Raw genomic sequence first — 20,067 nt, forward strand, 5'->3', positions numbered from 1 at the left:
TTGTGCTTCCTCCAGCCCAGCATTTCTCATGATGTACTCAGCATATAAGTTAAATAAGCAGGGTGACAATATACAGCCTTGACACACTCCTTTCTGGATTTGGAACCAGTCTGTTGTTCCATGTCCAGTTCTAACTGTTGCTTCCTGGCCTGCATACAGGTTTCTCAAAAGGCAGGTCAAGTGGTCAGGTATTCCCATCTCTTTCAGAATTTTCCAGTTTATTGTGATCCACACAGTCAAAGGCCTTGGGATAGTCAATAAAGCAGAAATAGATGTTTTTCTGGAACTCTCTTGCTTTTTCAGTGATCCAGCAGATGTTGGCAATTTGATCTCTGGCTCCTCTGCCTTTTCTAAAACCAGCTTGAACATCTGGAAGTTCACGGTTCACGTACTGCTGAAGCCTGGCTTGGAGAATTTTAAGCATTACTTTACTAGCATGTGAGATGAGTGCAACTGTGCGGTAGTTTGAGCATTCTTTGGAATTGCCTTTCTTTAGGATTGGAATAAAAACTGACCTTTTCCAGTCCTGTGGCCACTGCTGAGTTTTCCAAATTTGCTAGCATATTGAGTGCAGCACTTTCACAGCATCATCTTTCAGAATTTGGAGTAGCTCAACTGGAATTCCATCACCTGCACTAGCTTTGTTCGTAGTGATGCTTTCTAAGGCCCACTTGACTTCACATTCCATGATGTTTGGCTCTAGGTGAGTAATCACACCATCGTGATTATCTGGGTCGTGAAGATCTCTTTTGTACCCTTCTTCTGTGTATTATTGCCACCTCTTCTTAATATCTTCTGCTTCTGTTAGGTCCATACCATTTCTGTCCTTTATCGAGTTCATATTTGCATGAAATGTTCCCTTGGTATCTCTAAATTTTCCTGAAGAGATATCTAGTCTTTCCCATTCTGTTGTTTTCCTCTATTTCTTTGCATTGTTTGCTAAGGAAGGCTTTCTTTATCTCTCCTTGCTATTTTTTGGAATTCTGCATTCAAATGGGTATATCTTTCCTTTTCTCCGTTGCTTTTCGCTTCCCTTCTTTTCACAGCTATTTGTAAGGCCTCCTCAGACAGCCATTTTGCTTTTTTGCATTTCTTTTTCTTGGGGATGGTCTTGATTCCTGTCTCCTGTACAAAGTCATGAACCTTCATTCATAGTTCCTCAGGCACTCTATCAGATCTAGCCCCTTAAATCTAAAATATAAAAAATAATTTAACATGCTTTAAAGATCTAACTTTATGAGAAAAACTATAAAACTCTTAGGATAAAACACAGGTAAAAAAATACTCATGACCAGAGTGGCTTCCTAATTTTTTTAACCTTTACATCTCTTGGTGGAATTTTGGGGACCTGTCCTGCGTTTAGTTGCATTTAAGCATCCAGAATGTATGTGTGTTGGGGGGGGGGGAGCGGGGTGGGGGTGCTATTTCTCACAGAGACAGGCCGAGCATCACCTGTATCAGAATTATCTGGGATGACTGCTGAACATGCAGTGTTTCTCAGACTTTCCTCAAGCCAACGAGTAGTGAAGCATGTGAATCTGTATTTTCATCAGTTCTGCAGGTATGTTTTTTAAAAATATAAACCAGGTTATACTTTGTAGAATGTATTAAGACATTCAGGATCTTTCGAAGACCCGCTTTCCGGGCCTTTAGTGTCAAGTTCTCAATCTCAGTGTCACACCAGGGAAGGTGCTCTGGAACAGTCTCCAAGAACGTCTGAGCATAGCTTGGCGGTTCAGGACCTTGCGGCGCAGGCGCGGAGCCACGGCCGTTGGTATGCTTCCTATTCTCCTTAGCGTCTCTGTCCTCTAACAGGTCATCTGCTCCAGGAGAACTAGGGCTGGGCGGTTAATCAGGCAATGACTGGCTCTCCGTACTGAGCAGCACACGAGTCTGAGTGGAAGAGTGTCAGTGACCTCGGGAAACTTGGTGAGACCCGGAGTTCGACTCAAGGGTTTCTCATTAATCCTTCCGGCTTCCTCTAGCTCCGCGCACTCAGGTTCCGTCCAAGCCAGGGTCCGGGACAGGGTGTGTCCCGGCGCTCGGCCAGAGACGGCCGGTGAGTAGGGCACGCAGGGTCCTGGGTCCTGGACGGGTGGGCCTGGAGATTCTGTGCAGTGGTCGTGCCGAAACAGGTCTCGCGGGGAATACCAGCGAGTGGCCTGGGGGTGGCCTATCCGCAGATCCGGCCGAGAGGTGCCTCCGCTGTTGGGACTCGGCACGGTATCTCGCCTCCCGGGTCGGCACAGCCTAGTTCTTCGGCTGCATTGACAGATGTTTTCCGGGTGAGCCCCTGGGAGATGGAAATGATCAGAGTTGCCTTCTGCTCCGTTCTAGCTGGGCGAGGAAGTGCTTCTGTATTGCGGGGGTTTCCCAGATGTTTAGCGGGTGCTAGGCGCTAAGAGTTTTTAGCAGAATTAACTCATTTAATCCTCGCTTTAACCCCATGAGATGTACGATATCATCCTCATTTACAGATAAGAAAATCGAGGCACATAGAGACTAAGTATCTTACTTGAAATTACCGAACTTGAGAGCAGTAGTATTTTTCAATGATTCTGATGATAAGGGTTGATGCTTGAACATAGCGGGTGTTATTTGTTAGAGGTACTGACAAATTCTGTATATCAAATTCTGTGAATCTGTTGTGACTTTGAGCCAATCTTTAAGGACACTGTCGTTTGAAGAGCATCTTGTGATAGGCCTGGAGACTTGACCATCTCTGTTCTAGAGTTGAATGGAGGCTGCTGAGGCTAACTCTGGTGCATTGGCAAAGACTCCAGGAAGTAGTCAGTCCCGTACCAGAAAGCAAAGCACCAGAAGAGCTATTCAATTTTTTTTTTAATGTAGAAATTTTCTTCATGGTTTCTATGTGTCTGTCGTAGGTGTCACATACACAAGCAATATATAATAACAGTTACACATGTCATGAGCTTATTTGAAATGCCGAAACGACTGGATTGGGGGAAGGGTGGGGAGGCTCTTGTACTGCACACTATATACACATTAGTTAAATTAGAGATAATCTTATATCAAAGATATAAGACTGGCATATTTTACCAGTCATCAAGTATTAAAATATGACTAGCATATTTTACCAGTCATCAAGTATTAATAAGCATCAAAGTAAACCCTCAAAATTGGCTCTCTCCTTTCAACTCTGTTCTAGTTCTTTCTCTGTTCAGGAGATTCTGCCTATTTTTAGATATTCTACGTTTTTAGAGTTCCAGTGAGTCAGTTTATAACTGTCTTCAAATTTCAGATCTTCCTGGTTTCCCTTTGTCTCCAAAACCCTGAACATTTTATCAAAAATAACCCTTCTCCAAGGTGGACTATAACATGTAAAAAATAATAATATCCCACTATATACAAAATCCCCGTTGTACCTATGTCACCCTTATTGAGTGTGAATGTTCTCAGATCTTCAGACTTCTATTGGACATGAGGACTTTGCTTTAGAGGATTTAGACACTTTGCATTTTACTGCCTGAGATATTCACTATTTATCAATTGTGTAACTGTTAATACTTTAGTACCATTGCACTGGAGAAGTAATTCTCTACCTTTAAGACCTACCATCCCTTGTACTATCTTGAAATAAAATTCATAGGTAATATTAACTACCTACAGATATAATATCACTATATTACCTTAATTGTAATAAAAAGGAGAAAAAAAGGAAAGTAATTTTAAATAATATGTATTTCAGCATGTAAATGATTGGATGAAACAGACTATTGTACCTATACATACAATCACTATGAATGCAACAGCTTTGAATGCAGGCTGATATGTGAATGTTGTAGTTAGGAATCTAATACCATAAGTGGTTTGATTTTCCTAAAATGTGAACAATTCCTAGTATCATTCAAAGAGAAAGAAGTATTTCCTTGATTTTGCACTACATAGAAAATTTCTACAAAATACTTTGTATTTACATAAAAAGTAGTGGTGCATTCCAGCCTCACGTAACAATTAAAAAAATTTTTTTTAAGTCTGGCAGGATAAGGAACATTCTTTGTTTTTGCAGAAATAGCCATCATCATTCAGTTCAATTCAGTTCAGTTGCTCCGTCGTGACCGACTCTTTGGGACCCCATGAACTGCAGCACTCCAGGCCTCCCTGTCCATCACCAAATCCCGGAGTTCACTCAAATTCATGTCCATCGAGTCATAATGCCATCCAGCCATCTCATCCTCTGTCGTCTCCTTCTCCTCCTGCCCCCAATCCCTCCCAGCATCAGAGTCTTTTCCAATGAGTCAGCTCTTCGCATGAGGTGGCCAAAGTATTGGAGTTTCAGCTTTAGCATCAGTCCTTCAAATAAACACCCAGACTGATCTCCTTTAGAATGGACTGGTGGGATCTCCTTGCAGTCCAAGGGACTCTCAAGAGTCTTCTCCAACACCACAGTTCAAAGGCATCAATTCTTCGGCACTCAGCTTTCTTCACAGTCCAACTCTCACATCCATACATGACCACTGGGAAAACCACAGCCTTGACTAGACGGAACTTTGTTGGCAAAATAATGTCTCTGCTTTTGAATATGCTATCTAGGTTGGTCATAACTTTCCTTCCAAGGAGTAAGCGTCTTTTAATTTCATGGCTGCAGTCACCATCTGCAGGGATTTTGGAGCCCAGAAAAATGAAGTTTCTCACTGTTTCCACTGTTTCCCCATCTATTTCCCATGAAGTGATGGGACCAGATGCCATGATCTTGGTTTTCTGAATGTTGAGGTTTAAGCCAACTTTTTCACTCTCCTGTTTCACTTTCACCAAGAGGCTCTTCAGTTCTTCTTCACTTTCTTCCATAAGGGTGGTGTCATCTGTATATCTGAGGTTATTGATATTTCTCCCGGCAATCTTGATTCCAACTTGTGCTTCCTCCAGCCCAGCATTTCTCATGATGTACTCAGCATATAAGTTAAATAAGCAGGGTGACAATATACAGTCTTGACACACTCCTTTCTGGATTTGGAACCAGTCTGTTGTTCCATGTCCAGTTCTAACTGTTGCTTCCTGGCCTGCATACAGGCTTCTCAAGAGGCAGGTCAGGTAGTTGGTATTCCCATCTCTTTCAGAATTTTCCACAGTTTATTGTGATCCACACAGTCAAAGGCTTTGGGATAGTCAATAAAGCAGAAATAGATGTTTTTCTGGAACTCTCTTGCTTTTTCAGTGATCCAGCAGATGTTGGCAATTTGATCTCTGGCTCCTCTGCCTTTTCTAAAACCAGCTTGAACATCTGGAATTTCATGGTTCATGTATTGCTGAAGCCTGGCTTGGAGAATTTTGAGCATTACTTTACTAGCGTGTGAGATGAGTACAATTGTGCAGTAGTTTTAGCATTCTTTGGAATTGCCTTTCTTTGGGATTGGAATGAAAACTGACCTTTTCCAGTCCTGTGGCCACTGCTGAGTTTTCCAAATTTGCTGGCATATTGAGTGGAGCACTTTCACAGCATCATCTTTCAGAATTTGAAGTAGCTCAACTGGAATTCCATCACCTGCACTAGCTTTGTTCGTAGTGATGCTTTCTAAGGCCCACTTGACTTCACATTCCATGATGTCTGGCTCTAGGTGAGTAATCACACCATCGTGATTATCTGGGTCATGAAGATCTTTTTTGTACCGTTCTTCTGTGTATTCTTGCCACCTCTTCTTAATATCTTCTGCTTCTGTTAGGCCGATACCATTTCTGTCCTTTATCGAGCCCATCTTTGCATGAAATGTTCCCTTGGTATCTCTAATTTTCTTGAAGAGATCTCTAGTCTTTCCCATTCTGTTGTTTTCCTCTATTTCTTTGCATTGATTGCTGAGGAAGGCTTTCTTATCTCTCCTTGCTATTCTTTGAAACTCTGCATTCAGATGCTTATATCTTTCCTTTTCTCCTTTGCTTTTCGCTTCCCTTCTTTTCACAGCTATTTGTAAGGCCTCCTCAGACAGCCATTTTGCTTTTTTGCATTTCTTTTTCTTGGGGATGGTCTTGATTCCTGTCTCCTGTACAATGTCATGAACCTCCGTGCATAGTTCATCAGGCACACTGTCTATCAGATCTAGTCCCTTAAATCTATTTCTCACTTCCAATGTATAATCATAAGGGATTTGGTTTAGGTCATACCCGAATGGTCTAGTGGTTTTCCCTACTTTCTTCAATTTCAGTCTGAATTTTGCAATAAGGAGTTCATGATCTGAACCACAGTCAGCTCCCAGTCTTGTTTTTGCTGACTGTATAGAGATTCTCCATATTTGGCTGCAAAGAATATAATCAATCTGATTTCGGTGTTGACCATCTGGTGATGTCCACGTGTAGAGTCTTCTCTTGTGTTGTTGGAAGAGGGTGTTTGCTATGACCAGTGCGTTCTCTTGGCAAGACTCTATTAGCTTTTGCCCTGCTTCATTCCATATTCCAAGGCCAAATTTGCCTGTTACTCCAGGGGTTTCTTGACTTCCTACTTTTGCATTCGGGTCCCCTATAATGAAAAGGACATCTTTTTTGGGTGTTAGTTCTAAAAGGTCTTGTAGGTCTTAATAGAATCATTCAGCTTCAGCTTCTTCAGCATTACTTGAATTACTATGATATTGAATGGTTTGCCTTGGAAATGAACAGAGATCATTCTGATTCTAATAACACCATGAAATCAACGTTCCAACCAAAACAAACAAAAAACCCTCACAAATTCTTAAAACTGCCAACAGAATAATGGCAGAGTAGCTTAAGGATCTGGGCTGCGAGAATGTAGGCCAGCCAACCTAAGCAGTTAGGTAAATTCCTACTAAGAAATGTTAGTACCATAAAGTATGCAACTGGATTTTATTCCAAGGTTCTAAATAAATTAGAATTCTGACTTATCAATCAACTCAGTGGTAGGGTCTTGCATTCCCTGTTTTCAGCTGAAAGGAATGTTCTTGGCAAAGCTGGACACAGACAGCAGCATCATCATGTTGCTCTTGAGGTTCTCCATGGATGGCTTCTTGATGAACATCTTCCAGGGTTCACCTCGACATCTGGAAGGTTCCCAGTCTCTGAGAAAGGCAAGACTTGTGAAACCAGATATGCTCCTAACCCAGTGGATCTCAAATAGTGCTGTGAGCAGAACCATTAGGGCAACTATTTGACAGTTTGTTGCCTACTGTCATACCCAAGGGCTCTGGATAAATTTACAAGAGAATGGGTTAAGGAAAAAGCTTCAGTGGGGAAACTCAAGAGTTCAGAGAAGGGCTTTCAGAAGAATAGGCACAGATTCCCGTAGCTTCCCCATTTTACTGCTAGAACCAGGATGCTCTGCTAGATATTCAGTGTAGGTCAGTAATCTCGGTGAAGGCCTTGCTGTTCTTCCTTTTTATAAGGAAAATGTAAGAACAACCATGGGAGTAGGAAGATAAAGAGACTGCTTGGTACAGTCTGAATGTGGGGTGCCAGCTTTTTAAAGGTGTCATCTGAGAATGCAGTTACCTAATACTTGGAAACAAGATCCTTGACATGTGTTGGACCTTCCAGCAGGAGAAAAAAACCACCTGTCTTATGGGAGACTGAGTTTATTTTTAGATCCTCTCCCTCTGAGAAGAATGTTTGTAGGAAGGCTGGTCCCAGTGAGCACATTTTTCAGGCAACTTAGAGTGTTTCTTCTAAGGTTCATGTTGGACAGTACAACTTGTCAAGTCATGTGAACTTACTACATATTTCCTAGGTCTGAGGTAATGCCCAGTATCTAGAGTAACAAGTTTCATAAGTCATTCTGATGGGTATGTGTATAGCCTTTCTTTTGGAACCAATTTTAGCCCAGAATTTTCAGATACCCATTTTCTCCAGTGCTTCCTGCCACAGACTTGTGAAATTTCACACTATCTTTTCTATAGATCAAAGCATTAATTTGAGCTCTCAATAGCCCTGTGTTTCCAGCACCAATAGCCTTGTGTTAAATCACTTCTCATCAGCAGAATCCCAGCATATGAACTGGACATGATCACCCAGTTGGAGGAAGAACAACTATACATACTGGATCTTCAGGGAACTGAAGAGGGGACTGACCAAAAATATCTGTTAGGTGAGTAGTATTATGAAAAGACCACCAATTTGAAATTTAGGAGACGAGTTCTAGTCTAAGCTCTTATAATTTGCTGGGTGACTTAAGTTACTCAGTGTTTCCTGTCCAATGTGCAAGTTGGCCTCAATGAACTCTAAGATCTGTTAAGATGAGATCCTTGGCAAGTGTTGTTAAACCTCTGAAATCTAGGGTCGTAGACTTGTTTAGAAGAGTACCTAAACTAGTTGGAAGAAGGGTTGGTGGATTCAGTGGGGATAGCGGTGTAATCATTAGCGTTTCTGAAATTCTGTTCTCTTTCATTGCCAAGAAAATGGTTGCATCCAACCTTGACAGAGTCTTCTCACTTTTTGCTTTTAGGAGGGTGGTTATTCTTCTACATTTGAGAGTCTTTACTCTTCTAATCCCTTTCCTTTCTCTCATTTACCATAAGTAACTGGCTAAATAGGTAATAGCTCATTTTACTTTCTAATCCCTTATTCTCTACTCGTCAATTGATATGTCTGCTCATTTTCATTTTGGGGGGCTTAACATGTTACCCAGTCCACTACTTGTATTTCTTGATGTCTCTTTGCATCCACTATGAGAACTCTGTTATCTCTTCTGGCTTCATTCACTTCTCTTTCATTGTCTGTTTTAACTTTCTCCCCATATTAAGTTGCTAGTGTGCATGAATTAGTTGTCTTTTATTTCTGGTGGTTTATTTTCCTTGTTCTCCACACTAGAGACAGGTGACATTTGCACTTTAAATGTCTTTCAGATAGGGAAGATTTTAACTGAACCGAAGCATCACCACCAATCAGGCTGTTTTGGAAGAACTAGAGTTTTCTGGGTCAGCAATGGAAAGTCTTCGAGGGAATACCGCCCAGCATCCTATGGATGAAGAAGCCTGTAAAAGTGAGGGCCAATTATCAAGGCAGACAAAATGTCCTGTACAGAAGAAATCTTTTGAGAAAAGGGCAATCAGAAAAGTGTCAGTGTCTCTCAAGGAGATTTTCGCTAAGGAGAGAGGCCCTGAATCCAGTAAATTTAATCTAAGCTCAAAATTTAATACACGGCAGAGAATTCCAAAGGGAGCTAGGTCCCCCAAATCTAGGAAAAACTCCAAAGATAATTCAGACTTAATTAAACACCAAAAACTCTTTCTGCAAAGGAAGCCTTGTAAATGCAATGAATGTGGTAAAGCCTTTAGTTATGAATCAGACCTCATTGTCCACAGGAGAATTCATGGCAGAGAAAAGCCTTTTGAATGCAATGAATGTGGGAAAACTTTTAGCCGAAGTACACACCTTATTGAACATCAAAGAACTCACACTGGAGAGAAACCTTTCGAATGCCCTGAATGTGGAAAAGCTTTTAGCCGGAGTACACACCTTAGTCTACATCAGAGGATCCATACTGGAGAAAAACCATATGAATGTAGTGAATGTGGAAAAGCCTTTAGCCGAAGCACTAACCTTAGTCAACATCAGCGAACTCATACTCAAGAAAAACCTTACAAGTGTAATGAATGTGGGAAAGCCTTCAGTGACCGTTCAACTATAATTCAGCATCAACGAATACACACTGGAGAGAATCCCTATGAATGCAGTGAATGCGGAAAAGCTTACAGTTGGATCTCATCTCTTATTGAACATCAGAGAACACACACTGGAGAGAACCCCTATGAATGCAATGACTGTGGAAAAGTATTCAGTCGAAGCTCATCCCTTGCTGAACATCAGAGAATCCACACTGGAGAAAAGCCTCATGAGTGTAGAGTGTGTGGCAAGGGCTTTAGTCGGAACTCCTCCCTTATTATTCACCGGAGAATTCATACCGGAGAGAAGCCTTTCAAGTGTAATAGCTGTGAGAAAGCCTTCAGTCAGAGTTCAACTCTTATTAGACATCAGCAACTTCACACTAAAAAGTAATATCTGAGCTTTCATTAATCTTGGCATAAGAGCACATAGCATAACCTCCTATATAGCTGAAGAGAAACATATACTTGTTTGAATTTTCCTTTCCCACTAGCTATAAGCCAGTTTCAAGCTAGCCTTCCTTCCTTTACGGAAACTAAGTGGTCAGGTGAGTGATCATTTCAACAAGGCGGGGATGAACTTTAAAAACCTTAAGATATTCAATCTAATATTTTTTAGGGCTCCAGTCTTAGAATATACCTTACTACCTTACACCTTTTAGTCCTTCACCTTTATCTCTTCCATGGAGCTTTGGTCCCTGAACAACCAGTGAACCCTTTTCTTTCCCAACCACATCAGCCCCTTTACTTGAGGAAATCCTGTGTGTGGATGTTTTTAGGCTTGCTGGCTCTAGTAGCACAAGAGAAACTGGCTTCAGAACAAAAATCTACCCATTAGTTTGGGGATGACAATAATAAGGCAAATTCAGTCTCTGGACTTAAAGGACAGTTTTTCTATTCCTTCCTCCCTTACCTTTTTGGCTACACCATATTTCCCTCAAAGTATAACCCATATTTCTACTAATATGCCTAATTAATCCTAGTATTATTTTATCTTATCCTGACCAAAAATGTCCTAAAAATCTTATATTTAGTTCCTACATTATCTTTTTAAAAAAAAAACAACTGCTGCCCTATATTAAAAACATCTTTTGTTTACAGACTTCATGTAATGTATACCCTCTGGTTCTGACTCTCACCGATCATGTAAAGCTGATCTATCAAGAACAAACACAGCACCTGCCTCTCAGTCCTTTTCCTACTTTACATTTGCAGAATTGGCACTTTTGGCTACTCTTATGCCTTAAAATTTGAGCCTCTGGGATCCATGATTCTGTGCTGATCCACGAATTTTTCTACCTCCGAGCACTTCTCTGATTAACAGTGATTAGCTCTGTGACTTTGGGGCAAGAGTTGAACCAGAATAATTTCATTTTATTGGCTTATAGTACTTATGATTATTCAATTAGATTGTAAGCTTCTTAAAGATGAAAATCTTATTTTAGATCCCTACAAAACACCCCACAGTGCTGACTGGTCACTAAATGCCCCATAATTATTGCTTACCGATTCCTCTCTATCATGGGTAATCAGCCTGCTAGGGTTTATTTGAAATGGCCTAATAGTTGATTTCTTTCTCTGTGTTCCTACTGCTGCTGCTAACTCCTTGGTAATTTGGACCTAGATACCAGAGTGAACACACCGTTGCTGCTCTTATCTCTGTGTCTTTATCTAGCTGTCTTACTAAACTATCACTTAGCTCAAAAAGAATCTAGTTTCCCATTGTCCCCAGGAAAAGGTTCAAACTGCTTTAACTCGAAGACTTTCCACAGTTGGATCTATTTATTTATTTTCCATTACTCCCCAGTACAGCTGGGCAGCCCTACCCTTTGTCTCTGCCACAGCCTTTCTCTTCACACTTGGCTTCCTTTCGGATTATTCCATGGCATTCTTTTACATGTCCTACTTTCTTCCTTGTATTAACATCTCTAGAAATCTTTTATAAAAGCCCTGCTCACATCCTGCCTTCACTGTGATACTTTCAATTGCCCACCTTCTTAGAAGTCTTTTACAGTGATGGTTTGCATCGTTCTGCTGTATTACACTGGAGAAGGCAGTGGCACCCCACTCCAGTACTCTTGCCTGGAAAACCCCATGGATGGAGGAGCCTGGTGGGCTGCAGTCCATGGGGTCACGAAGAGTCAGACACGACTGAGCGACTTCACTTTCACTTTTCACTTTCATGCATTGGAGAAGGAAATGGAAACCCACTCCATGTTCTTGCCTGAAGAATCCCAGGGACTGGGGAGCCTGGTGGGCTGCTGTCTATGGGGTTGCACAGAGTCGGACATGACTGAAGCAACTTAGCAGCAGCAGCAGCAGCAGTGTATTACATACTTTCTTATTCTGTTCTCTGGTTCTGTCAAGTGCTTTTAATCCATGAACTTTTTTGAAGTTAGAAATTGTCTTAAATCTCTTGAAGCCCCATCTACCCAACTAATGGATTCTAGTTTTAACTTAAATTGAGAGGGTTTAATTTTTAATGGTGCATTTGCTTTAATCTTTTGAATGGTGAGGTAACCTCATGAATCTTTTGGTCATTTTTGTTTGATCTTTAATTATGTACATTGAGCCTTGGGACTGGCTCTCCTTCAGAGCTCCTAGGATGTTGGCCTCTTAGCTTTCCACTTCATGAGACTGTTTTAAGGAGTAGGTGGGTTTATTCATATAAAGTGATGAAAACAGTGCCTGACATAATAAGTGCTCAATAAATGCTAATAGTTTCTTCATACCTGCCTGTAGTCTTTCATTTCAATCCTGAAGGACCTGTAACTCCACAGAAATGGAAAACTAGGATTACAATAAAAAATAAGAAGATATTTCTTCTGACTGCCATCCTGGACAATAGTCATCTACTTTATTTTAACTCTATTGTGTATCAAAATGACTCAAGGCAGCTTACAAGATATGATAAAACAGAAAACTGAAAACAATACAAATCAGCATTAGAGAGAGGAGAAGGTGCCTAGAAGATCAAGATCATGACAAATTGTCATATCATGTGGTTATTCAGGTAGAGATGCAAAGTGACCATTTAGGTGAAGTGAGGTGCTCATTTGCTTACACTGTATTTGGATGGGGAGAAAATGTCCATTCTTCAAGGAAAGCCTGATAGATTTAAGATTAATTTCTCCATTGGCCTTCATGTAATTATACAGTGCACTTTTGATAACAAAAACTAAATTATGTGTTCTCCACAACACCTGGCAAACAGTGTATTTCCCAGTGAATAAATATTGAGTTCTTAATGGAAGTCTCAGAAAGGCAAATATGAAGATTCTTCTTGATGTAGGGTGGGGTTAGAATCAGCAGAGGACAGAGTATACTGCATAATCAAGTAATTACTGGGTGCCAGAACAGCTTTTTTCACACATTTGAGTCATTTTACTTAACATATTAGGGATGAAGAAACTGAAATTTGCGAATGTTAAACAGCTTACCCAAAGATCAGGGTTTGACTACTGGACCTCTTGGGCTTTCCAGGTGGCTCAGGGGTAAAGATTCCACCTGCAACGCAAGAGACACAGGTTTCATTCCTGGGCTGGGAAGACCCCCTGGAGAAGGAAATGGCGACCCACTCCAGTATTCTTGCTTGGGGAATCCCATGGACAGAAGGAACCTGGCAGGCTACGGTCCATGGGCTTGCAAAACTTCAGATACAACTTTAGCGACTAAACAAGTGGACTTAAAGGAACAATCCTATGAAATTGGTGACTAGATATGGGGAGAAAGAAGAGGGACCAGTAATTCCTTAATTGCTATTAACTTTCATGTAAGCTATGTAGGGCGTGAAGCAGAGGAACTAACTAAATTAGTTAGTTAGAGGCTAACTCAGCAGTTAGCCATGCATACAAAACATTAAAAAGCTGAAAACCTGATATGATTAATTTGCAACTCTAAAGTCAATGTGGAATCCAAAACTTTTGGAATTTCTGGTGGGGAAGTCGGGTCAAAAGAGTAATCTGGAGTGGGGAGTCTTATTCTAAGGAAAAATGGAGGGTCTTCCAGTGCAGCCAAAATCACCGTGACTCGGCTCACACTGAAGCATGTCTTCAGAATAATCTCTGTCCTTGCACGGAGCCCCTATCCAGACTCAGCGTGGGCCATTTCTGGAAACGCCGTAGTTGGATGGGGAGAAAGGCTTTCGCGAAGGCAAGCTGCTTTCCTTGTCATTCGACCAGAAGGAGGCGCTTGAGTGCGAAGACCACCACGGGGATAAAGGCCTCTTGAGCCCCGCGCTTTCGCTGTGTTCCTGGACTTTCATGGTGACCTTTGTGTGTCCAGATTCCCCCTAACAAAGCTGAGACGGCTACTCCTAGAAGCCACTGGATGGGGACCAGCGACCGTCTCAACCGCCCCAAGCCATCTTCCAGCTTCCTGGGGGGCGCTCTGAAGCTAGATCAGCCAAAGAGCTCGTCCTACATCTGAGAACTACACTTCCCAGAAAGCTCAGAGACTCGCAGTCGACACAGCGCTAAGACTTTATTTCCCAGAAATCTTAGGGCCAATTCCCACCCTCATTGAAAAACCTTTGTGTCTCTCCTGCTGAAGATTCTAAAGGCTGTTGTGGGCGATGCAATGCAACGTGCTGTGGCGATACCAATGAGCCTCATTTTGGGAAAGTATCCTAGCCTGAATCTCTGTCACTTCCTTTTCCAGAAAATTGATAAATCAGAGTGAAATTTTCACCCTTTTCCGTTAGATTTTGTTCATTTAACTGGTGTGTCAGGTGTCTACTGTGTTAAATCTACTTTCCTGATATGTGAACTGAGATCGAAGATGAGTCGCTTTCTTAGCTATTCATTCAGCTTCATTAAAGAGGCCACGTTCTCCCTGCCGCCCACCCCGCACCCCCCATCCTAACATGCACAAACACACTCTGAAAAAGCATAAATAAAAACAAACAAAAACAAACAAACACTGATCACATTACTTGGATCATCCCTGAACGTAGTAAATGTTCTTTCAGCCTTTTTTTCTTCTGATATCTATATATCTACATATGCTAGGTATGGAGATGGATTTTGTGTATACATAACAAAAAAAGCTTTAGTTTTATATAACAAAAGATTTACTATATACATTTATCTTGAACTTTCCCCATGTTAGTTAGTATTTTCCAATATAATGTTTAATGGTACCATCAAAGAACTAATCCTGTCCCTGTATCAAGCATTTCTTTTCAGGCTTCCTAAATACCAGTGTTTTTATTTGGAAACCGTAGCAAATGCTTCAATCTGCTGTCAAAACAACTTTATAAAGTTACTGTTAATTTTATTACTTGTGATAATGACATTATGGTTATGTTTAAAAGGAAGAAAAAGACTGTATTGGTTAAAAGATACATGGGTTCAGTGGTGGTGGTGTTTAGTCACTAAATCGTGTCTGACTCTTTCCAACTCCATGGACTGTAGCCCTCTGTCCATGGGATTTCCCATGCCAGAATACTGAAATGGGTTGCCATTTCCTCCTCCAGGGGATCTTCCCCATCCAGAGATCGAAACTGTGTCTCCTGCATTGGCAGGCCAGATCTGTACCCCCAAACCACCAGGGGAGCCCCAAAAGATACATGCAACAAGATACATACAAAAGATACATACAACAAGACAAATGATGTCTGGGTCTTACTTTAAAATATTCCAGGAATAAATAAAAAATTTAAAATAAAGTCAGGGAGGGATTGCTAAACAAGATTGGCAAATATTCATTATTGTTTAGTCTGGGTGAAGAATACATCGGAGTTCACTTTTCTGTGTTTATTTGAAATTTTCTGTAATAATTTTTTTAAATGTGCATTAGCATTCTTTTTGGAACAATGTTTCCAGCTAATACCTTCCAACCTCATGTTCAAATCATCCTTTGACCTCTGCTCAAATGAATTTCCAGCTCCACTGTTATATCTGTAATGCTGATTCCTTTTCCTGGGACCCATCTTCTTACTAGTTTTTTTTTTTTTTTCACTGTACCTCTGAAACTAAAGTAAATCTCAGTTCCTTAGAGAACACACGTTTTACCCTCATGCTCTCCCACATTTCAGTCTTCTCCTGATCTCTCCTATGTACGTGACTATGGCATCTATCTGGCTTTTAGACTTCTGCTCTATTTCATGTCTCATTTTATGCTAAGTGGCACCAATGTGCCTGACAGAGTAGTTGCTCAGTAAATATTTGTTGAATCAGTATCCAAGTGGATGAATCATCCAGCGAACATTATGCCTTTTATCTGGAAACTTGGGGTCTTGGCAGGCAGGAATCCCCACGCGTGTGGGTAATGCAGCAGCTGCTGTGTGTGCTTCTCCTCTCCCACTAGTGGATCTTATCCTTCCCTTTTTAATTCTTGTTCCAAAAGTCCTCCTCCTCCTCTGCCTTTTAAAGGTGCCTGCCATCTGCTCCCCACCCACAAGCTTCTGTCCTTCACGCGTTCCACACCCACTATCCATCCCAACATTGTCAGAGATACCATTTCTTTCTGCCTCCTTGAGGACTTTGCTCTCACATTCCTTTCACTTTTCAGACTCTCCTTTTCTAGTGACTCATTATCACTGTAAACAAGTCTAATTGCTGTTGTTCAGTTGCCCAGTTGTGTCCAACGCTTTGCAATTCCATGGGCTGCAGCACACCAGGTCTCCCTGTCCTTCACCATCTCCCGGAATTTGCCCAAGTTCATGTTCATTGCATGAACATTGCAAACAGACGACTCATTGGAAAAATCCCTGATGCTGGGAAAGATTGAGGGCAGAAGGAGCAGAGGGTGTCAGACGATGAGATGGCTGGACAGCACTGATGCAAACAAGTCTAATAGGTCTCTCTTATTTAAAAACGTAGTCAAAGCTGTCATGTGTGGATGTGAGAGTTGAACTATAAAGAAAGCTGAGCGCTGAAGAATTGATGCTTTTAAACTGGTGTTGGATGGAGAAGGAAATGGCAACCCACTCCAGTATTCTCGCCTGGAAAATCCCATGAACAGAGGAGCCTCTTAGGCTGCAATCCATGGGGTCGCAAAGAGTCGGACATGACTGAGCGACTTCACTTTCACTTTCACAGATGGTTACTAAACTCAACGATGGTCATCATTTAATAATGTATGCAAATGTCAAATCGCTATGTAGTACACCTGAAACTAATATATTGTATGCCAATCATATTTCAATTAAAAATTAAATGAAAAAAATAAAAAATAAACTGGTGTTGGAGAAGACTCTTGAGAGTCCCTTGGACTGCAAGAAGATCAAATCAGTCAATTCTAAAGGAAATCAGTCTGAAATATTCATTGGAAGGACTGATGCTGAAGCTGAAGCTCCAATACTTTGGCCACCTGATGCGAAGAACTGACTCATTGGAAAAGACTGTGATCCTGGGAAAGATTGAAGGCAGGAGGAGAGGGGGATGACAGAGGATGAGATGGTTGGATGGCATCATCAGCTCGATTGACATGAGTTTGAGCAGGCTCCAGCAGTTGGTGATGGACAGGGAAGCCTGGCGTGCTGCAGTCCATGGCATCTCAGAGAGTCAGATATGACTGAGTGATTGACTGAGCTGAACTGATTTTAAAACATTCTACTTAAATTCACATGCTGCTTTACCCACCCAGTTAATTCTCCCCTTAGAGCTTCCAGGAAGGAGTGTGGCTCAGCCAACAACTCAATTTTGGCCCACTGAAACTTATTTCAGACTTCTGGACTACAAGTCTTTGAAAATAGATCTGTTGTTTTAAGGCACCTATTTGTTACAGCAGCCATGGAAAATGAATACATTTTTCTTTTGCTCTTGCTCTTCCAGGCTCCAGGTGGTAGTTTTCCTGCAATTGTTAGATGCTAGTGTTCCACTCTCCTTTGCTGGTTTCCTCTCGTTTAAATTTTCTTCAGTTAAACTAAATATGGCCATTAGTTTCTGCCTGGGAACTGCCTAGAGGTGGAGTTAAAAGGGACCAAATAAGAAGTGGCCCCTGAAAATACCTTCCTTCATCAATAGACGCACTCCTTGTTTCCTGGTCTTCTTGGGCAGTGCCATAACTGTGGCTCCAGATTTCTCTTGGCCCCAAAGTAATCTACTCAGAACCACATTGCCCAGAGGCCTCAGTAAGGATAAACTCTCTTGGACCTGGATCTTAAGCCTTTATGCTTTTCCACTAGTCCAAGGAGATGAATGCCCTCCCTCCTTTTCAAGGGTGAGTTCATCCATGGCCCAGGCACCCATCTGAGCCCATCTGAGACAAAGGTGTCCAAGACAGGGTCTAGAATACAGGTTCCATCACATTGTGAGGTCATTCATATCATCTCCCCTCTCCCCCAAAACCATCTTCCCAAGGACAAATCCAGAGAGAGAGAAACTGCTCTGACTTTGGTCTTGTCATAGATTTTCCCTGGGAACCACTCTCTACCATGAGCTGGATAGATATACCACCACTAAATTTTAATAATTATGGTTTATAGAAGAAAAAGGTAATTTTTAAAAATGTCTTGCTATATCTCTTAAACCTTGAACCATAAGCACTCTCCAGCACTGATAGGCCACACAGAGAGCAAAGTAATTATATGTGATTTAACATCATATCTTGTTTCAATGCAGCAAGTAGACGTGATTTTTTTTATTTTTTTGTCACACTGCGTGGCATACGGACCAACCAGGGAATAGAACCCACGCCCCTGCATTGGAAGTGCAGAGTCTTTAAACACTGGACATTCAGGGAAGTCCCACGTATACATGATTTTAATTTTGCAGGGTGTTTTTGTAGTTGAACCAGAATTTCTTCAGGGAAACAGCTTGATTCCTAACACCTTTATGTGTTGAAACCTGAGCTTTTAGTTCATGCAAAGAGTGTCTGGGGTGGAGGTGCTATGGTCATCCCCACATAGGCAGGTAGATCTTCCCCACTGAAAATTTGGTTCAGATGTCAAGTCTGATGACTCCCCACATGCCCCAATAGGGTATGAAAAGGTTTATTGTCCATAAATAAAACCTTTCTGGGGAGAGCACATCAGGCTCCCAAACTGGCCTAATAGCCCAAGAGAGAGCAGGGAGGGATTTCCATATCAGGTTTATGGTGGGTGGGGTTGGACTGGGATTCACGCATGTGAGCCAGGGATTGTGTGGTTTGAACACCCTCTACTCAAACACCAAGTGAGGAAGCACCCAGGCTTGCTTATTTAGCTTGCCCAGACAGGAAGCACAAGGGGAAAGGAGGGGGCTTAAAATCTGTCAGCAGTCAGTCATCAAAATATAAACAGACTCAATTACAGGTGGTGTTTTGCATGAAGGGTCAAGAAACTTATGGAAAATAATTCATCCTAAGGGAAATTAAGGTGGATATGTTCCAGGTATAAAAGGCAGAATGCCAGTAGCTCAGGTCAAGGATGATTTTGAGTACCACATGCTGTCTCATGTTGTACAATTCTTTCTTAGCTGCTTGAACTGCAGAGAGAAAAAGTAAAATTTTTCAAAGTGCTCTTTCCTCAGCAATCTCTATTAGTCCCGAAAGGCAAACAGGGAGGCATTTCAACTTTTTAACATAGCTCTTTAAGCCCCCCTGAACTCATATCACAGTATTCACAGGCCCTGTGTCCCTCTATTTTCTCAGTTCCTTCCTAGTTTCATTTCCTTCTCTCTCCAGCCTGGATGCTATAATTTACCTAGGGACTTAGGCCATGATTATGATCATGTTGAAGCATTGACCTCTCCCCTCCATTCTTTTAATGCACTTTCCCTTCTTAACCTTCAACCAGTTAATCAATTATGAATACTTCAGTTCAGTTCAGTTCAGTTGCTCAGTCATGTCCAACTCTTTGCGACCCCATGAATCGTAGCACACCAGGCCTCCCTGTTCATCACCAACTCCCAGAGTTCATTCAGACTCACGTCCATCAAGTCAGTGATGCCATCCAGCCATCTCATCCTCTGTCGGCCCCTTCTTAGTGCCCAGTATTTGAGGTAGTAAGCCTAGGGGGTCATGCCTCCTTCCACTGTCTTTCTTCTTCCTCTTTACTGTAAAATTAGGAGTCCCGGGTTCTGTGGTTACTATTTATTCTTGATTCAAAATGTTCCCAAATTATCAAATCCACTAGAAGATTTAGCTTTGTTCTCTCCTGTTTTAACAGTCATACCATTTATACTGTTTCAAGGTCAACCTTTCCATTTGTATACTGAAGCTCATTGCATCTAGTCTCTAAAGGCTCAACCTAGGACGCTGAGACATCCAAAGATACATATGGAAGTTAGTATTAGATTTTTTGGGTAAATAATAGGGAATCCTTTGCTTCATAAAAAACTATCTGGCTTTTTTAGTTATTTCAGAGATCCTTTTATTTTTGAACAGCTTCAGTGGCTGTGAAGCCTCTAAGATAAGCTGAATCCCTCTGCTCCTGTTTTGGACTAATTTTAACTTCAAGGAAGAAATTATGATTTCTAACTTCAAAATATCCCCTTTAGATTTTAATTTTGCTCTACTCTTTTGCATATGATGTTAAGGAAGTAATGTTAGTGTTATAGTTGGTGTTTATGGCATATAAATG

At 41.4% G+C, this 20,067-nt stretch overlaps 1 protein-coding gene across 3 annotated transcripts; it reads left to right on the forward strand.

Annotated features, from left to right (window-relative positions):
- On the forward strand, positions 1,795-11,662 carry ZNF391 (zinc finger protein 391). Of its 3 annotated transcripts, none has more exons than XM_018038533.1 (3): positions 1,795-2,059; positions 7,938-8,044; positions 8,802-10,610. In XM_018038533.1, the coding sequence occupies exon 3, from the start codon at positions 8,881-8,883 to the stop codon at positions 9,952-9,954; it is 1,074 nt and encodes a 357-aa protein (XP_017894022.1). In that variant the 5' UTR covers positions 1,795-2,059; positions 7,938-8,044; positions 8,802-8,880; the 3' UTR covers positions 9,955-10,610. The 3 variants fall into 3 exon arrangements, with proteins under 3 accessions (XP_017894022.1, XP_005696768.1, XP_013829515.1); XM_005696711.3 differs by having other exon boundaries at positions 1,944-2,285; positions 7,935-8,044; positions 8,802-11,662; XM_013974061.2 differs by having other exon boundaries at positions 1,944-2,059; positions 7,935-8,044; positions 8,802-11,662.

This window comes from Capra hircus, chromosome 23 (genome assembly GCF_001704415.2).
Source record: "Capra hircus breed San Clemente chromosome 23, ASM170441v1, whole genome shotgun sequence".
NCBI lineage: Eukaryota > Metazoa > Chordata > Mammalia > Artiodactyla > Bovidae > Capra > Capra hircus.

Coding starts and splice junctions, on each gene's coding strand:
- ZNF391 (XM_018038533.1), top strand. CDS start 8,881: ATGGAAAGTCTTCGAGGGAATACCGCCCAGCATCCTATGGATGAAGAA.